This window comes from Notamacropus eugenii, chromosome 3 (assembly GCF_028372415.1).
Source record: "Notamacropus eugenii isolate mMacEug1 chromosome 3, mMacEug1.pri_v2, whole genome shotgun sequence".
Taxonomy (NCBI): domain Eukaryota; kingdom Metazoa; phylum Chordata; class Mammalia; order Diprotodontia; family Macropodidae; genus Notamacropus; species Notamacropus eugenii.
The window spans coordinates 292,538,773-292,555,377 of NC_092874.1; the positions used below are offsets into that span (position 1 = coordinate 292,538,773).

Below are 16,605 nucleotides of genomic sequence, written 5' to 3' on the forward strand. Positions count from 1 at the left end.
ACATTTGCTTCCTGTGCATTCTTCACATTTCCTAGCATAATCCACAGCATATAGTAGGCCGACATATCAATCAATGTTCACAGATCTAGTGATGGAAAGGTCTTCAGCAATCAGCTAGGCCAAGCCCCTTAGTTTATAGATGAAGAACCTGAGAGCCAGAAAAGGATCAGTGACTTGCTGAAGGTCACTCAGACAGCAGTCAGAATTTGAACCCAGGTTCTTTGAATTCCAATTCAGTCTTCTTTCCAATCCCCTAACTTTACAGATATGCAAAGAAGGAAGAAAAAAAGAAAGGAAGAAAGGAAGGAAGGAAGGAAGGAAGAAAGGAAGGAAGGAAGGAAGGGAAGAAGGAAAGAAAGAAGGGAGGGAGGAAGGAAGGAGAGGAGGGAGGAAAGAAGGAAGGAGGGGAGAGAGGAAGGAAGGAAGGGTGGAAGGAAGAGAGGAAGGAAAGAAAAAAGAGAGGGTGGAAGGAAGGAAGGAAATAGAAGGCCCAAAACACCACAACTAACTCTGCCCTTAGTTATCTTACATTCTATTGGTGGAAACAATAAGTACTCGTATAAGAAGACCTGGATTCAAATCCATACTCAAACACTTAGTAGTTGTATGACCCTGGGCAAGTCACTTAACCTGAGTTTCTTCATCTGTAAAATGAGGACTTTAATAGCAGTTGCTTGCCAGAACTGTTGTAAGGACCAAGTGAAACAATATTTACAAAAGTTGTCAGCACAGTGCCTGGCACATAAGTGGCACCATATACATACCAGCTATTATTATCATTATCATATATATGAACTACCCAAAAATATAAAATAATTGGGGTGCCAGGGGGAAGGTACTGGCAGCTGGGGTAAGCAGGTAAGGTCTCAAGTAGGAGAGGCACCAGAGCTTAGTTTGGGAGCAAACAATCACAGGAAATCCAAGTTTAGGGCCCTCTGAGGTCAGCAAATATAACTCCCTCATTTTACAGATGAGCAAACTGAGGCCCAAAGTGGTTAAGTGACTTGCCCAGGGTCACACAGCTAACTCATTCGATGTCTGGCTAAACAAGTTATTAATACAAGACTGGGGAAATGAATTAGACCAGACCTGAAAAAAATATGAGGGGGCTTACCCAGATGGCCTCTGGTGTCTATTCCGGCTTCCATCTGTTATCTAACAACTCTATGAGGTGGTTCATTCTTCCCCCTACTCCAGCCTCAGTTTACCTATCTATTCAATAAGGAGGCTGGACCAGTTAATCTCTAAGGTCCTTCCATCTATGGACTCACCACTAGGATCATCATTTTGTAAGGTGATTATAATAGACATCTGTTAAACAAATATTTGCCACATCCTTCTAATCCATTCAGACCAAGAAGTTTCCCCTGGATACATCCACAACGCTCAGTGACTTGGTAACCAAGGCTCCTCTCTCCTGGACAGAAGGGTCCTTGGGGGCTAGCCCCATCAGACCACAGCAGAAAAGAAAGTCACGTGTTACTCTCCGAAGGGGGAGAGCTAAAAGGATGGTAAAGCTGGGAAGCCAGCCGTCCAGACTTGTTGTCTCCAGCCTTAACCACAGACACCAGATCTCAAACCTGCTGGGCTCTTACATTCTGGCTCCTCAGCAACAGGACAGCCTGAGATCACAGCAAGGAGTCACAGACAATACTGAGAGTGTCATTGTGTGTGTTAGTGGGAAAGGCTGGGGCTCAGTTTATCCACGTATTTAATTCAATATCTGATTAAGCACACGCCTTAGCAAAGAGTGGGGAGAAGTGGAAAGAATGTGAGGCCTGTGACCACAAGACCCGAGCTTGAATTACAGGAAGCTTATTTTGCCCAGTGGATGAATCCCGGACTTGAGTTACAATCCTGCCTCTGATTCACCCAGGAAGGGTTTCAGTGATCTTAATCCTCTAGAGCTAGGACTAAGTCAAATTCTGCCTTGACCACCTAGCCTCCCCTGGCCTCAGTTTCCTCCTCTGTAAAACAAGGGGGCTGGGCTGGAATGGCGGCAAAGGTGTCTCTTTCAGCCCTAATTTCATGACTCAGTGAGACAATACACGGACAGGGTTATTCAGTGCTATAATACAGATAGGTATGATGTAATAGATACTAGCATTACAAAGATAACGTATGGAGTTATTAAATTCTAATATATAATGCTGATAGATACAATGTAATAATATAAACACAATACTCGGACAGAGTTATTCAATGCTGTAATATAAATAGATATGATGTAATAGATACTAGCATTAAAGATAACGTATGGAGTTATTAAATTCTAATATATAATGCTGATAGATACAATGTAATAATATAAACACAATACTAGGACAGAGTTATTCAATGCTGTAATATAAATAGATATGATGTAATAGATACTAGCATTACAAAGATAACGTATGGAGTTGTTACACTCTTCTGATGCGATGATTGGATACAATGTAATAATATAGAGACCACACACGCACGGTTATTCAGAGCTATAATGTGTACTAGGGAAAGATAGCACGTGATCTGTAATAGTCCAAAGCTAATACACGGACGGAACCTCAAGCCGCTATTATGATCATTACCATCAGGACGAATGCAGTTCATTACGATCAGGACCCTCCAGAGGCGGGGCTTCGGGTGAACGCGAAACCTTTCCCTGGCAGTGGTCCCCCGACCCCTATCCCAGAACGAGGTTCTCTCGCAGTTTCCTTGTGCAGGCAACACCCCTGCCCCGCCCAGATCACGCCCCCTAAGGGCCTTCCCAATGCGGCGCCCCGCCCCCTCCGCCATTTCTGTTACCTCCTAGAAGTCCGGGCCTCTTCCTCAGCCGCAGCATTTTCGCGCCAAACTTTCCCGGGCCCACAAAATGGGGCCGGCGGAGCGGGGCGCGGCCATGACGTCATGCCTGCGCGGGCCAATGCGCTTTCCCCGACCAGGGATGCGCCTGCGCAGGCCAGGGGAGGGCGGGGCCCGAATTCCCGAATACAGTTACTGGCCAATGGTGAGACTCGCTGCTCCAGCGAGAGCCAATGGGGCGGCTTCGCGCTTCGGCCGCGGAACGTTCAGTGTCTGTGTTTTCCCGCGAAACTCCTCCGGCCTCCCGGACTTCTTGCTCCAGGTAACTTGGGCTCGGCGGACGGGGGGTGACGGGGTGCCGGCTGGGGGGGCGGCTGGGCCGGGGGCCCGAGGGACCTGGGGACTCGGGGAGGTCTCTGGTGGAGGTCGAGGCGGGGCAGTGCAAGCCTGCAGGGGCAAGAGGACCCGGGGGAGAGGGGCTGGGCTGGTCCGGCAGTCTGGGGCAGCGTAGGGGGCGGGGCAGTGTGGGGGAGGGGGGGCAGGGCACCCGGGGGTCCTGGAGGGGCGAGGGCTGCGGAGGGCGACCCTACCTGACCGCGCCCCCTCCCCCACTCTGGTCCACCTCCCCTCCCCCAGCAGCCGCAGCCATGTCCGGCTTCGATGACCCCGGGATCTTCTACAGCGACAGCTTCGGCGGCGACCCCGGCGCGGAGGAGGGGCAGGCCCGGAAGTCCCAGCTGCAGAAGCGCTTCAAGGAGTTCCTGCGCCAGTACCGCGTGGGCACCGACCGCACCGGCTTCACCTTCAAATACAGGTCCGAGCCCCGAGGGGGGCCTAGAACGGGGGTGTCAGGGCGGGGAGGAGGGGCCCTTCAGGCCATCTCATCTCGCACCCACATTTTACAGAAGGGAACATTGAGGCCTAGGGGCACTGTGATAAGAGGCAGTGCTGCTCTCCCCGGTGTCAAGCTGCTACCCCCATGAGCTTAGAGGAGATGTGTGTGCCAGTCAGTCATCATGCATTATTTTCTAGTCCCTATGCCAAGTGCCAGGGTTACAAAGAGAAGCAAAAAAGTGGGGTTCCTGGAAACCTTGAGGAGGTGGGGAACACTAAGAAATGGGGGAGGGGGCAGACGGGGAAGGCACCCAGTCCAAGTAGCAGACACCTAGTCCAGAAGAAAAGTAGCACACCCCCTTTCCTGCCTGGAGCAGTCTCCCAGGGTTTCCTTGCCTAGGCCAAGGGGGGGGGGGGTGCGGTGCTGAGCATGGAGGGATGTGAAGGTTGGAGTCTTTGAAGGAGTGAAAGATAAACGTAGTTTATTCACTTGATATGCTGAGTGCTTTAACAAGAAATCCATCCACAAGAGTGACTCCAGATCCTGATGAAGGAGAAGACATTTGTAAAGTACTTAGCAAAGTGCCTGCGGAAGGGTGGGCTTGAGAAATCCTTTCTTATTTCCCCCCACAGCCCACCAACCTCCTTCTCTCCCTCTTTCCTTTCTTCCTTTCTCCTTCCCTCCTTTCTTTTCTTCTCTCCTCCCTCCCTGTCTCCAGGAACTTCACTTTATTGGGGAAAGGCAGCATGTCTGGAGGGGGTGCTTTGGCCTAAAATCAGAGGGCTGGGGAGTTGTGCCAAATGCTGTGTTTTGAGAGTTTTGGGGACTGCAGTTCCATTGCTTGACCTCCAGCCCTTTGGGGGAGGGGGCGCACATTGCATGGATTTGATGACTGTGCCCAGAGCAGGGGCCGAAAGCCCAAAAAAGGGACAGGGAATGGCTGCAGCATGGTGGACTGAGTCTGGCTCTGGCCTGGGCCCAGGCAGGAGCATTCCCCTCTCCTGGTCACCTGGTGGACTTCTAGCTCTGAATGCTTGGCCTTGTGTCTTAGAGATGAGCTCAAGCGCCATTACAACCTGGGGGAGTACTGGATCGAGGTTGAGATGGAGGACCTGGCCAGCTTCGACGAGGACTTGGCTGACCACTTATACAAGCAGCCGGCGGAGCACCTGAAGCTGGTGAGGCTTCCTGCCCTGCCTTGCCCTCCCTGTCCTCCCCCACCCCTCCCAGTTGCCCTCTCCCCTGCTGCAGGGGCAGGTCCTAATAGCCTGTCCACCCTTCTTTCCCTCAGCTGGAGGAGGCAGCCAAAGAAGTAGCAGACGAGGTGACCCGGCCTCGGCCTGAGGGGGAGGAGACACTGCAGGACATCCAGGTCATGCTGAAGTCCGATGCCAGCCCGGCTAACATTCGGAGCTTGAAGGTGAGTGGGTTTGGGTGCGCCCCGTGGGCATCCTAGAGAGGAGGAGGCCAACAGCTGGCATTGGTGGGATTGGATCAAGGCGTTTTTCCCAGCATTATTCTAGTCTTGTGTCCTGGCACTCAGCTCCTAGTTCTGGAGCGGGACAGGAACCATTTTACAGAGCAGGAAACTGAGTCCCAGGGAGGGGGAGCACCTGTCCTCCTGTAGCAAACTTAGCTTCTCTCTTGCCCCTCTGGGCTCCCAGCTGAGTAACTGTGAACACATAATTTCACTCCCATGTACAGTGGGCGTGACGAGACACCCTCTCGCCTGGAAGCGCATCAGGACCAGGAACTGTTTCCTTCTTTGTCCTTGTGCCTGGTACACAGAGGGTGATTGATAAATGCTCGTTGAATAGGTAGGACAATACCTATATATCAAGGAGGCAGTGGGGTGCCACCAAGATGGCATGTGAGAACACCTTCCACCCCTTCAGTCAGAATTAGTTTTGATTGACATTAGCAATGCCACCTCAGGTGTGAGATGTCCAAACATTGGATTGGCTGCTTGGGTAGGTAGGGAAGGGGGAGGAAGAAAATGAGCATTTATTAAGTGCCTGCTATGTGCCAGACACTGTGCTAAGACCCTATAAATAAGATTCCACTTGGTCTTCACCCCTGCCCTGGGAGGTAATGTCATTATTATCCTCATTTTACAGTTGAGAAAACAGCCATGTGGAGGTTGTGACTTGCTCAGGGTCATGCAGCTAGTAAATGTCAGGCTGGATTTGAGCTCTGGTCATCCTCACTCCAGACCCAGTCTTCTATCCACTGTACCACCTGGCTTCCTTAAAATAGTTGGTAGTGAGTTCCCTGTTACTAACAATAGTCAAACAGGTACTGAATGACTGCTTCTGGGATGTGTTGCAGAGAGGGTTCATCCCTCAGTTCAGGACTGAACTTTGTGATTTCTGAGGATACTTTTCACTACCTTTTTTAAGTTCCTTAAATTATTTGAGCCACAGTTTCCTCATCTGTAAAATGAGAATTGGACAGGATGATTTCTTAAGTCTATAATTCTCAAAACTTGAACAGTTGTCATGTGGAAGAGAGATGAGCCCAGGTTGTGTTCTGTTAGCCTAATTGTTAGCCCACTTACACTTCCAGAAGGTAGAACCAGGTGTGGAATAGGCTGCCTCAGGAGGTAGTGAGTTCCCCTTACCTCTTCAAGAAGATAGATGATCACTTGTTGGTTATGTCATAGAGGGAGTTGTAGTTCAGTTGTGGGTTGAACTTGGTGGCCTGCTATCTCAGAGGGTCTGCAGTTCTAAAGGTAGTGTCAGTCGGGACTGGAGCTCAAGTCTACTGATGCCCAGTCTGGACTTTTATCTGCTGCCCTGCAGAGTGGAATCTGAGGTAGGATCAGGTGGGATGGGCAAGTCGCCCTTTCCTCTCTCCCTCCCTCCCTCCCTTCCTCCCTTCCTTCCTTCCTTCTTCCCTTCCTTCTTTCCTCCCTCCCTTCCTCCCTTCCTCCTTTTCTTCCTTCCTTCCTTCCTTCCTTCCTTCCTTCCTTCCTTCCTTCCTTCCTTCCTTCCTTCTTCCCTTCCTTCTTTCCTCCCTCCCTCCCTTCCTTCCTCCCTTTCTTCCTTCCTCCCTTCCTCCCTTCCTTCCCTCCTTCCCTCCCTCACTCCCTTCTTTCCTGCCTCCCTTCTTCCATCTCCTTTTCTATTTTTCTCACTTCCTTTTTCTCTTTTTATTTCCTTTCTCTTTTTCTACTTTTCTCTTTCCCTCTCTCCTCTCCTTCCTCCTTTCCTTCCCCTGCTTCCTCTGCTTTCTTCATTCCCTTCTTTCCTGCTTCCCACCTCCTCCTCCTCTTCCTCTCCATCTTCCATCTCTGAGATGCTGCTTCTGCCCCTGAATTTCTGCCCTTTCATCCTCTGCCTCTTCTCAAAGGGCTCCAGAGGGGGAGTTGTTCCTGCCTAATGTTTTGCCCTCATCTCAACCTTCTCTCCCCAGTCTGATATGATGTCCCACCTGGTGAAGATCCCAGGCATTATCATCGCAGCCACAGCAGTTCGCTCCAAGGCCACCCGGATTGCCATCCAGTGCCGCAGCTGCCGTAACACCATCAATAACATCAGTGTGCGCCCAGGCCTGGAGGGCTACGCTCTGCCCAGGAAGTGCACCACGTGAGTCGGGGCTCCCTGGGCTGCATGCTTGGTGTGGGATACTGGAGGGTGCTCAGGCTAGCCTGGGAGACCCTGACCTGACGGTCTTGTACTCTGCCCCCACACCTCTAGGGATCAAGCTGGTCGCCCCAAGTGCCCCCTGGACCCTTATTTCATCATGCCTGACAAGTGCAAGTGTGTGGACTTCCAGACTCTGAAGCTGCAGGAGTGTCCAGATGCTGTGCCCCATGGAGAGATGCCCCGGCACATGCAGCTCTACTGTGACAGGTGAGAGTCCACAGCAGGCAGCTGGGCATGGGGGCAGTTGTAGACTCACACAGGCACATGGGGTCTCCTGAATGAATCTAAACCCCTGAGGGCAGGAGCTATGTGGTTTCCTGCTTGTGTCTCCAGCATCTGGCACACAGGAAATGCTTAATATGTGCTTGTGGAGTGATAGTTGAGGGATTCTGCCTGGCTTTGGAACGAGGGCCTAGACTAGCTGGCATCTGGGATTTAACATAGAGGAGCCTACAAGTCATCTTGGCTAACACCCTTCTTACACACAAGAGGAAGCATCCTCTGACTCTGAGCATACCTGAGGAGTTTAGAGTCTGCTCACATTCCAGACTTTAATCGTGTCTGCCCACCTTCTTCCTCCCTCCCCAGGTACCTGTGTGACAAGGTTGTTCCTGGCAACCGAGTCACCATCATGGGCATCTATTCCATCAAGAAGTTTGGCATGAACTCAGCCAAGGGCCGGGACCGGGTGGGCGTGGGCATCCGGAGCTCCTACATCCGTGTCCTGGGCATCCAGGTGGATACCGATGGGTCGGGTGAGTTGACCAGGTCATGTGACAGTGCTCTGTCAGTCTGTGTATTCCCCCCAGTCTGGGGGTGATGTAGCATCAAAAGCTGGTACCAGCTGTTCTCCTTTAAGAGACAAGGTAACCTGAGACCCAGGGAGGGGAAGGCTGTGGTCCAGGGTCTCATAGGATGCAGTAAAGTAGGTGGCAGAGCCAGGGTCTGAACCCAGGTCTCCGGACTCCAGATTCTTCCATTTTCCCATTCCTGTGCACTGTTCTGTGAATCTGTGAGTTTTGGAAGATTATCCCCTAGGGTATGATGAAATGGATATGGGAGAGTCCAGCTGTGAGTTAATTAGGGACTAGGCTAGGGTGGCAGTTGTGGAGATGGGTGGGTGGGTGGGTGGGAGAATGAATGAACAAACATTAATCACTTAATACATGCTGAGCTCAGTGCTGGAGAGACAAATACAAAAGAAAGATGGTCCCTTCCACACAAGGAATTTATATTCTATTTATTCTGACTTAAACACCACATAATGTGGGCATATTTCCACATACATAATAGAATAGAAAAAGCAGATGGCACATGCAACTGAGTCTCTAATATGTACAGCTTGCTTTTCTTTTAAATAAATTCTTAATTTTTGATATTTTACACCCTAACCCAGGGGGCATGCAGAAAGGGGAGTGGTAGCCAAGGTTTTTTGGTCTGGGACTCCGGTCCCAGAGATGTTGTGAAGGAAGAACCACACTGAGTGTGATGATGTGGAAGGATGGCTGACTTGGAGTCAGGAGATAAGAATTCTAGTCCTGGCTTTGCTTCGGGCTTGCTGTGTGACCCTGGCGCAGTCATTTGTCCTCCAGAGGCCTCAATTCCCACATCTATAAATGTATTTTGTCTTGTTGACCTCTGAGGTCAGCTGGGATCTTCTGTGAGGTATGTGACTCAATGGGAAAGGACAGAGGCAGCCACTTTTTGGCTTTCCCATGGCCTTAGCCACACCTCTGGTTATGTGACCCCCAACAAAAAGACCCACCAGACACCCTTGCTATCTGAGTGACCTGGGACAGATTTCTTTCTTTTTCTGTACAATGAGGGGACTGGACCCAAGTCCACGACTTAGTGGCTTTGTTTGACCTCCCCTGAGCTGCTTCCCCTGCCCGGGCCTCAGTCTCTTCCTCAGTTACTTGAGGGGGCTGAATTAGGTGGTGTCTGGGATCTCTGTTCACCCGATACCACCCTCCCTACCCCCACCAGGCCGTAGCTTTGCTGGGCCCATGACCCCACAGGAGGAGGAGGAGTTTCGGCGCCTGGCAGCTACACCCAACATCTATGAAATCATTTCCAAGAGCATTGCGCCCTCCATCTTTGGAGGCTCAGACATTAAGAAGGCCATTGCCTGCCTCCTCTTCGGGGGCTCCCGCAAGAGGTGAGGGGGTGGGGGGTGGGAGGAGGGAGATGGTGACCCCTCTGAGCCCTGAGACCTTGGTATGCTCTAGCAGAGGAAATCGACCTTGGGGGTGCTCCCATCCTGTCTTCTGGGCTCTCTGCCATCTTGCTAGTCTTTGAGGTGGGTGGGGTGGCATAGCCTTTCCATTGTGGGCTCCGTCAGCCTCAGTAGTGGAGGGGGTGCTCTGGGATGACCAACATGTGCTCTCACCTCCCACTTGTCTTTCCTCACTTCCTTCCCAGGCTCCCGGATGGGCTCACACGCCGAGGAGACATCAACCTTTTGATGCTGGGTGACCCTGGCACAGCCAAGTCTCAGCTTCTCAAATTTGTGGAGAGGTGTTCCCCCATTGGGGTAAGTGGCGCAGGGGCTGCTCCCTGTCTGACCTCAGGAGCCCAGTGGGTCACAGGACCCAGGCCAGTCAGGGCTGACTCCCACCATGGCTGTTAGGAGGAGTCCCAGTAGTTGGAGCTGTGTTAGAGGAGGTAGTGAGCTCCCTTTCCCTGGAGGCCTCCGAGTCAGTGACTGAGGTTTGAAGTCTCAGTGTGGGGAGTGGGGGCGAGTGACTTCACCTTTGTGGCCTCAGTTTTGTCCTCTGTCAAATGGACAGAGCTGCATCCCTTCCCAGTCTCTGCTGGAACTCAGAACACCAGGCAGGGTTCAAGCCCAGCCCTGCTCAGAACCTCAGAGAGGACGAGGCCTCGGGGGCTACCTTGTCCTGTCCGCAAATCCCCTCTGCTGTGTCCTGACAAACGCTTCTCTAGCCTTTGCTTGCACACCTCCAGGGATGGGGAGTTTTCTCCCTACCAGGGCAGCCCATTCTCTTTGAAAGGAAGGTTTCCCTTGGGGCTTCTGCCCACCTTCCCCTTCCAGCCCTGTGACTGGATGTGGTTGGCTCCAGGAGGCCCTTTATGGGCCTCAGTTTCTGTCTCTATAAAATGGGCATAATTATAACTGCCCTTCTGACTTCAGAGGGTTATTATGGGATCAGATGGTGTCCTGGGGTGAGAAGGGCCCAGGGCAGGACAGGTGAGTGGAGGGAGCAGGGCTCACCTGCTCACACACCTGCCCTCCAAGCACAAGGCACAGCTGTCCTTAAAAAGAGGCTCCACTTCACAGGTGTCTGAAGAGCTGAATTCAAGTCCTGCTTCTGACAGACCCCAGCTGTGTGCCCTTGGGGAAGCTACTTCACCTCTGTTCTCTGAGCAGTCTCATGCTTTCAGAGGAGGTGCTGACCTGCCTCGGTGGATGTAGTTTCCCCACCAGGAACTCCCTGCCTTACTGTTACAGACATCTTTTGTTTTCCCATCTTTCCCTCCCCTATGCAGGGAACTATCCCTTATCACAAAGATGTGAAAGAGGAGGAAAAAGCAGTTCACAACTAACCAACTCATTTGAGTTGTCTGACTCTGCCATAGTCCACATCCACAGGGCCCTACCTCTGCAGGGAAAGGAGGGAGGTGTTGCCACTGTGTTACAGCTCTCAAGTGTGTGGACTCTGTTACCTCATTAGAGCCTCAGTGCTGAGGGGTTGGGGTTCAGCCTTGGAAACTGTGCAGAGAGCTGGATCTGGCGGCAGGATCTGGGTTTGAGATGCGACTTTGTCCCTTACGTTTCTGGCCGTAGATGAGTCAGCTTTTCAGGGTTGGAATGGTTGACCTCCAGTCCCTTCAGGCTCTAAGTCTGTGATTCCAGGAAAACCCCAGTGAGATAGGTGGTGGATGTTAGAGAGGGTTAACTGAGGCATATAAGTCTCAAGTAACAGGGCTGTGTTTCTTAAAATGTGCCCCCCTTCTCCCAGAGAGTAGCCCTGATTTGGTTATGGGGAGGTTCCCCCGGGCTCTGGGGATTGGGGGGGCCTTCAGGAGCTCTGTGAACTTAGATGGGAAAAAGTGACATAATACTAATGGAGAATAGTAACTGAGAACTGATACTTAACATTTCCTTCAGTTATGTCAGAGAGTGATTCTAGAAAGGGGTGCCCAGGGGGTGCAGGAGAAGCACATGGTTCTTTGTCTGCCATCAGTTTGGGAATGTCACAGTGCTTTGGGGCTGCCCTTTTATTTCCCTCCAAGGACAGAGGCTGCTGCTGAGTGTCTGGATACAGAGGTTCCTGAGCCCCTTCCCCTGAAGGCCTCCCTGTCTTCTCTAGGTATATACCTCCGGAAAGGGAAGCAGTGCAGCCGGCCTCACAGCCTCTGTGATGAGGGACCCCTCCTCCCGCAATTTCATCATGGAAGGAGGCGCCATGGTGCTGGCCGACGGGGGTGTCGTGTGTATTGATGAGTTTGACAAGGTCAGGACCACCTGGAAGTCAGTCAGGGCTGGGGAAGGGACTTCGTCCTAGATAGGAGCCCAACCCTGGGCCAGGCACTTGGGCCAGGCACTGGGGGGTGAGTGATGCCTACCCTTAGGACATCCACAGTGTGGGGGATGGGAGTGACACATACAGATCTATCTCTCTATCTCTTTATTATTACCATATGTCAACCTCCCTATCCACTGTCTAATTATGCATCTATCTGTTCCTGTCATCTATCCATACTGTCCTTCCATCCATTCACCCATCCATCCATCCATCCATCCATCCATCTACCCTTCCATCCTTCCATCTACCTATCAATCTATCCTTTCATCTGTCTATCCTTCCATCCACCCATCTGTCCTTCCATTTTTCCTTCTGTTCATCCATCCACTCATATATCCATCCTTCCATCTGCCCATCTATCCATCCATCCATCCATCTTCTCTCCCCCCTCCCTCTCCTTCTTCCCTCCTCCTTCTCCCTCTTCCCTCTTCTATCCACATGATATCCATTACAGATACTTGAATTAGAATTTGACCATGGGCCATACTAGGGAGAGAGAGCCTGCCTTGGCCGGCAAGACCTGAGTTTGGGTCCTGCCTCTGATGCATACTGGCTGCATCAGAATCATTTCAGCCTCTCTGAACCTCAGTTTCCTGCTCTGTCCAGTGAGACCTGGACTAATCCCCAAGAGGGTTGGGAGGAAGAAGCTTTGGAAGGCCTGATGCGCTAGTGAAAATGTTAGTTTTGCTTTGGTCCCCAGCTTCCATCTGCCTGCACAGGCTGAAGCTCATTTTACAGAAAAGGAAATTGAGGCCCACTTTGGTCACACTGATAAGTGACAGGCAGGATTTGAACCCTGGTTCTCTGATTCCAAATGTTGCTCTTTCCGTGGGTGGTACTCTGTATGTGCCTTGGTGGGGAGGTTTGGAGTGTGGAAACCAGACCTTAGCCGATCTCTCCCCTAAACAGATGCGAGAAGATGATCGAGTGGCCATCCATGAGGCCATGGAGCAGCAGACCATCTCCATTGCCAAGGTGGGGCTGCCCTGAGGCTGGAAGACTGGGCTGGGCTGGCAGTACTACCTGGGGCTGGATGTGGGCCTGGGCCCAGGCCCGCCTTGTTAACTCTCTCTGTCCTGCCCAGGCTGGCATTACCACCACTCTGAACTCCCGCTGCTCCGTGCTGGCAGCTGCCAACTCTGTATTCGGCCGCTGGGATGAGACCAAGGGCGAGGACAACATAGACTTCATGCCCACCATCTTGTCCCGCTTTGACATGATCTTTATCGTCAAGGATGAACACAACGAAGAGAGAGACATGGTACAGAAGTCAGGGGTTGCTGGCCATCTGGGCCTACTCCACTCTCAGCCAGTCATTTCCTCTTTAAACACCTCAAGGGATGGGCAGCTCACTACCTCCCAGAACCATTGTTTTGTGGGACTCGTGATTGTGAGCAGGTGTTTCTTCAGAGCCAGCCACAGTCTGTCTCCTTGTAACTGATTCTCCTGCCTCTTCTCCTGGGTCTGCCCTCTGGGCCAAGCAGGCCCAGACCCATCCCTCTTCCATAGCTCTTTAGATCTCCCACCAGGCCTTCTCTTCTCCAGCCTTAATGTCCCTCATTTATTTGGGGCCCATTTTACAGATGGAGAAACTGAGGCTCAGGGCTTGTCACAGGATCATGGAGCCAAGTCTGTGCTCCAGTTCAGTCCTCTTAACTTTGGGGTGAGGGATTTCACTGACCACTGTTCAGCCCCTCCTGTGTGCCTAGGAGAGCTGCCAATGCACATTGTTAGCCGCCCTCACTGAGGATGTGAGGCCCTGCGTGCCTAGCAGAGTGAGGGTTAGAAAAGGGACTCTTGAGTGCAGCAGGTGGGTCCTTGTCTTTCCTCTGATGTGTGACCTCAGGCCAGTGAGGGCCCCTCTGGGCTCCTCATTCCTTCAGTGTTTGAATTGAGAACAGAAAGAGGCCTGAGCCTGGTTTGAATCTTGACTCTGCTTTGTCTGTCTTGTGTGACCTTTTGGCAACTGCCAGACTTTCTGGGCCTTGGTTTTCCCATTGGTACAATGAAGGCAGTGACCTCCAGACTACTTTCTTGCTGTGAAATCCCATGATGCTGGTTCGTGATCTCCAAGACCCCTTTCCATTTCACACCACAGCATCACCCCCTGCTCGGGGTCGCGCTGGAGAATTCACCACGTGTTCCTTTGCACTCCTAGACTCTGGCCAAACACGTCATCACCCTGCATGTGAGCGCGCAGACCCAGACAGAGGCCGTGGAGGGTGAAATCGAGCTGCACAAGCTGAAGAAATTCATCGCTTACTGTCGATTGTGAGTCTGGGGGAGGTGCAGGTCCACTGAGGATGCCAGCCTGGCAGGCAGCAGGTTCATGAGACAGGGCTCTGTCCTAACAGAAGGAAGAATACATTTTCTGTGGGTTGGTCATCCTTCTGTCTGCAGCCAAATGACCGCATTTTTCCCCTTTTCAAAGACTGGAGGGGGCTCTTCATTCTGTGGAGTTGGCTGAATGTCCAGTTGTTAGCAGAGGGGGCCACTTTCATCTGCCATATCTTGGGGGACCAATGGCAGGACAGATCCCAGTCTTGTTGCCTCTCTTTAGGATGAGAGGATTGAATGAGGCCACATCTGCCCCGAGGTTGCAACTCTGAGCCCCTGGAAAGCTACTTGGGCTTGAGGTTCCTCCTCAGACAGCAGGGTGTGGGGCTGGCTGACTCCTGGGGCCCTTTCCCTGCTGACCTCATTCCTGCCCGATGCAGGAAATGTGGGCCCCGCCTGTCTGCGGGGGCAGCAGAGAAATTGAAGAACCGCTACATCCTGATGCGCAGCGGGGCCCGTCAGCATGAGCGTGAGAGTGAGCGCCGCTCTAGCATTCCCATCACGGTCCGGTGAGTGGAGGTGGGGAGTAAGAGCCTAGACAGGGCCCTGGGAGGTTGGGCCCTGATCCCCGGGAGTGGGGGGGGACTTCAGAAAGGGGGTGACCCTTCCCTGGCTGGACATACCTGTGTTTCCCCATGTTAGGGGATAGATGGGTAGTCATCACCCCTGAATGAGCTTGTGGAAGGGCTTTCTTTCCCATCCATCCACCTGTTCTTCTGGGCGTCAGAGGAGTTGGGTTCAAATCCTGCCTCTGAAGCCTGTGTGACCCAGCCAGTGACTGAAGTTAAACTGGGCCACGGTGTTGTCCTCTGTAAAACGAGGGAGTTGGACCAGCTGGCCTCCACAGGCCCTGCCACTCTGGGCTAGGGTCCTGTGATCCCTCTGGGGGCTGTCTCTTGGTCCCCACCCCTCCTTGTTCTTTATGCCACCCCTAGGTGACCTAAGCCTGGACTAGCCCATGCCTAGCACGCTGATCCGGGAGGACCATGGCACATCCAGCACTGGCTCTGACCAGCTGGAGCCTCCCCCCAGGACCCTGGGGTCTGTATCCGAGGTCCAGCTCAGGGTCTCCTCTCCCCGCCCCTGCAGGCAGCTGGAAGCCATTGTCCGCATCTCCGAGTCCCTGGGCAAGATGAAACTGCAGCCCTTTGCCACTGAGGCTGACGTGGAAGAGGCGCTGAGGCTGTTCCAGGTGTCCACGCTCGATGCCGCCCTGTCTGGCTCCCTGTCAGGTAAAGGTCAGGGTGCCCCTTGGGGGGGTAACCAAGGGCCCAGGGTTTTGGTGGGCTCTTAGGAAGCTCAGTTTGGGGGTCAGGCCTTGGGTTCCAGTCCTGGATCTTCTACTTCCTACCTGTGTGGCCTCTGGGCTTCAGTTTCCCCCAGGTCAGATGAGGGGCTTGGACTCTGAGGTCCTGTCCAGCCCTAGAGCTCTGAGCTGACCCCTGGTGTCAGGTCACTTAACCGTTCATAAAACATTGGCCTTGGAGTAGGTGGGCTCTGAAGGTCCCTCTATCTCCAGCGGTTGGGGGCTTTTAGAGGTGTCTGTCCATCCATCCTTTCCCCTACACTCCCCCACTCTGGCCGCCAGCCCACCTCTCTCCCGTTTGGCAGGGGTGGAGGGTTTCACCAGCCAGGAGGACCAAGAGATGCTGACGCGCATTGAGAAGCAGCTGAAGCGCCGCTTCGCCATCGGCTCCCAGGTCTCTGAGCACAGCATCGTGCAGGACTTCACCAAGCAGGTAGTGTCTCCCTCACCCACTCCACCATTCCCTTTCTGCCCCTGCTTTTCCTCTTGCCTCCCTTTTTTACCTCCTGTCCTCTCCTGTTCCTCGTTTCTTCCTTCTCTCCGTGCTCTCCCCAGCCGCTGTTGCCCCCTCCCTCGTTTATTTTGGTGTCCCACCCATGCCAGTAGAGTGGGAGCTTTTTGAGGGGTTTTCATGTGGGAGCCCATCCTAAACCCTGCTTTCCTTTCCCCAGAAATATCCCGAGCACGCCATCTACAAGGTCCTGCAACTCATGATGCGCCGCGGTGAGATCCAGCACCGCCTGCAGCGCAAGGTCCTCTACCGCCTCAAGTGATATGGCCCGCCTTCCCTGCACACAAAGCCTTCTCAGGACTCTGGGAGACTCTTCTCCTTGCCCTCTATCCTCCACCCTCTGCCAGCTGATGCTGTCACTGCTATTTCCAGGGCCAGGCCCATCTCCCCTCGGATGGGCACCCTGATCTCCCCCACAGTTCCCCTCTTCTGCACCAGGCGCCAGGCTGAGGCGCCAGGCCAAGGCTCCACTTCCCCAGCGGCTTTGAGAGTCTGGGGTTGGTAGAAGACATTTTGGATACTTTTGGTCTTGTAACAATAAAGACACAGTTGAGTTTTTGGAGGTGGTATCGGAGCCATCGTGGGTGACTCAGAGTCGTGGTGGGGTCTTTTTGCTTCCTCTCCCTTGAAGGCCCTCTGCC

The 16,605-nt window shown here is 52.8% G+C and overlaps 1 protein-coding gene across 3 annotated transcripts; it reads left to right on the forward strand.

The window, feature by feature from the left end:
* Positions 1–2,996: 2,996 nt before the first annotated feature.
* On the forward strand, positions 2,997–16,531 carry MCM5 (minichromosome maintenance complex component 5). 3 transcript variants are annotated; one of them, XM_072655874.1, is made up of 17 exons: positions 2,997–3,103; positions 3,418–3,595; positions 4,668–4,794; positions 4,908–5,036; positions 7,031–7,203; positions 7,315–7,470; positions 7,852–8,018; positions 9,250–9,421; positions 9,685–9,796; positions 11,595–11,738; positions 12,720–12,785; positions 12,895–13,071; positions 13,969–14,081; positions 14,528–14,656; positions 15,237–15,379; positions 15,759–15,886; positions 16,125–16,531. In XM_072655874.1, exons 2-17 carry the CDS (start codon positions 3,429–3,431, stop codon positions 16,224–16,226), a joined length of 2,205 nt encoding a protein of 734 aa, XP_072511975.1. In that variant the 5' UTR covers positions 2,997–3,103; positions 3,418–3,428; the 3' UTR covers positions 16,227–16,531. The 3 variants fall into 3 exon arrangements, with proteins under 3 accessions (XP_072511975.1, XP_072511977.1, XP_072511978.1); XM_072655876.1 differs by having other exon boundaries at positions 3,024–3,103; positions 3,421–3,595; XM_072655877.1 differs by lacking the exon at positions 2,997–3,103 and adding an exon at positions 3,112–3,128 and having other exon boundaries at positions 3,427–3,595.
* The last annotated feature ends 74 nt before the right edge of the window (positions 16,532–16,605 follow it).

Bases quoted from the DNA above. Each gene is read 5' to 3' on its own strand.
- MCM5 (XM_072655874.1), top strand. From the start codon at position 3,429: ATGTCCGGCTTCGATGACCCCGGGATCTTCTACAGCGACAGCTTCGGC. The intron at 9,422-9,684 runs GTGAGGGGGTGG...CTTCCTTCCCAG, and splicing joins TTCGGGGGCTCCCGCAAGAG to GCTCCCGGATGGGCTCACAC. The intron at 12,786-12,894 runs GTGGGGCTGCCC...TGTCCTGCCCAG, and splicing joins AGACCATCTCCATTGCCAAG to GCTGGCATTACCACCACTCT.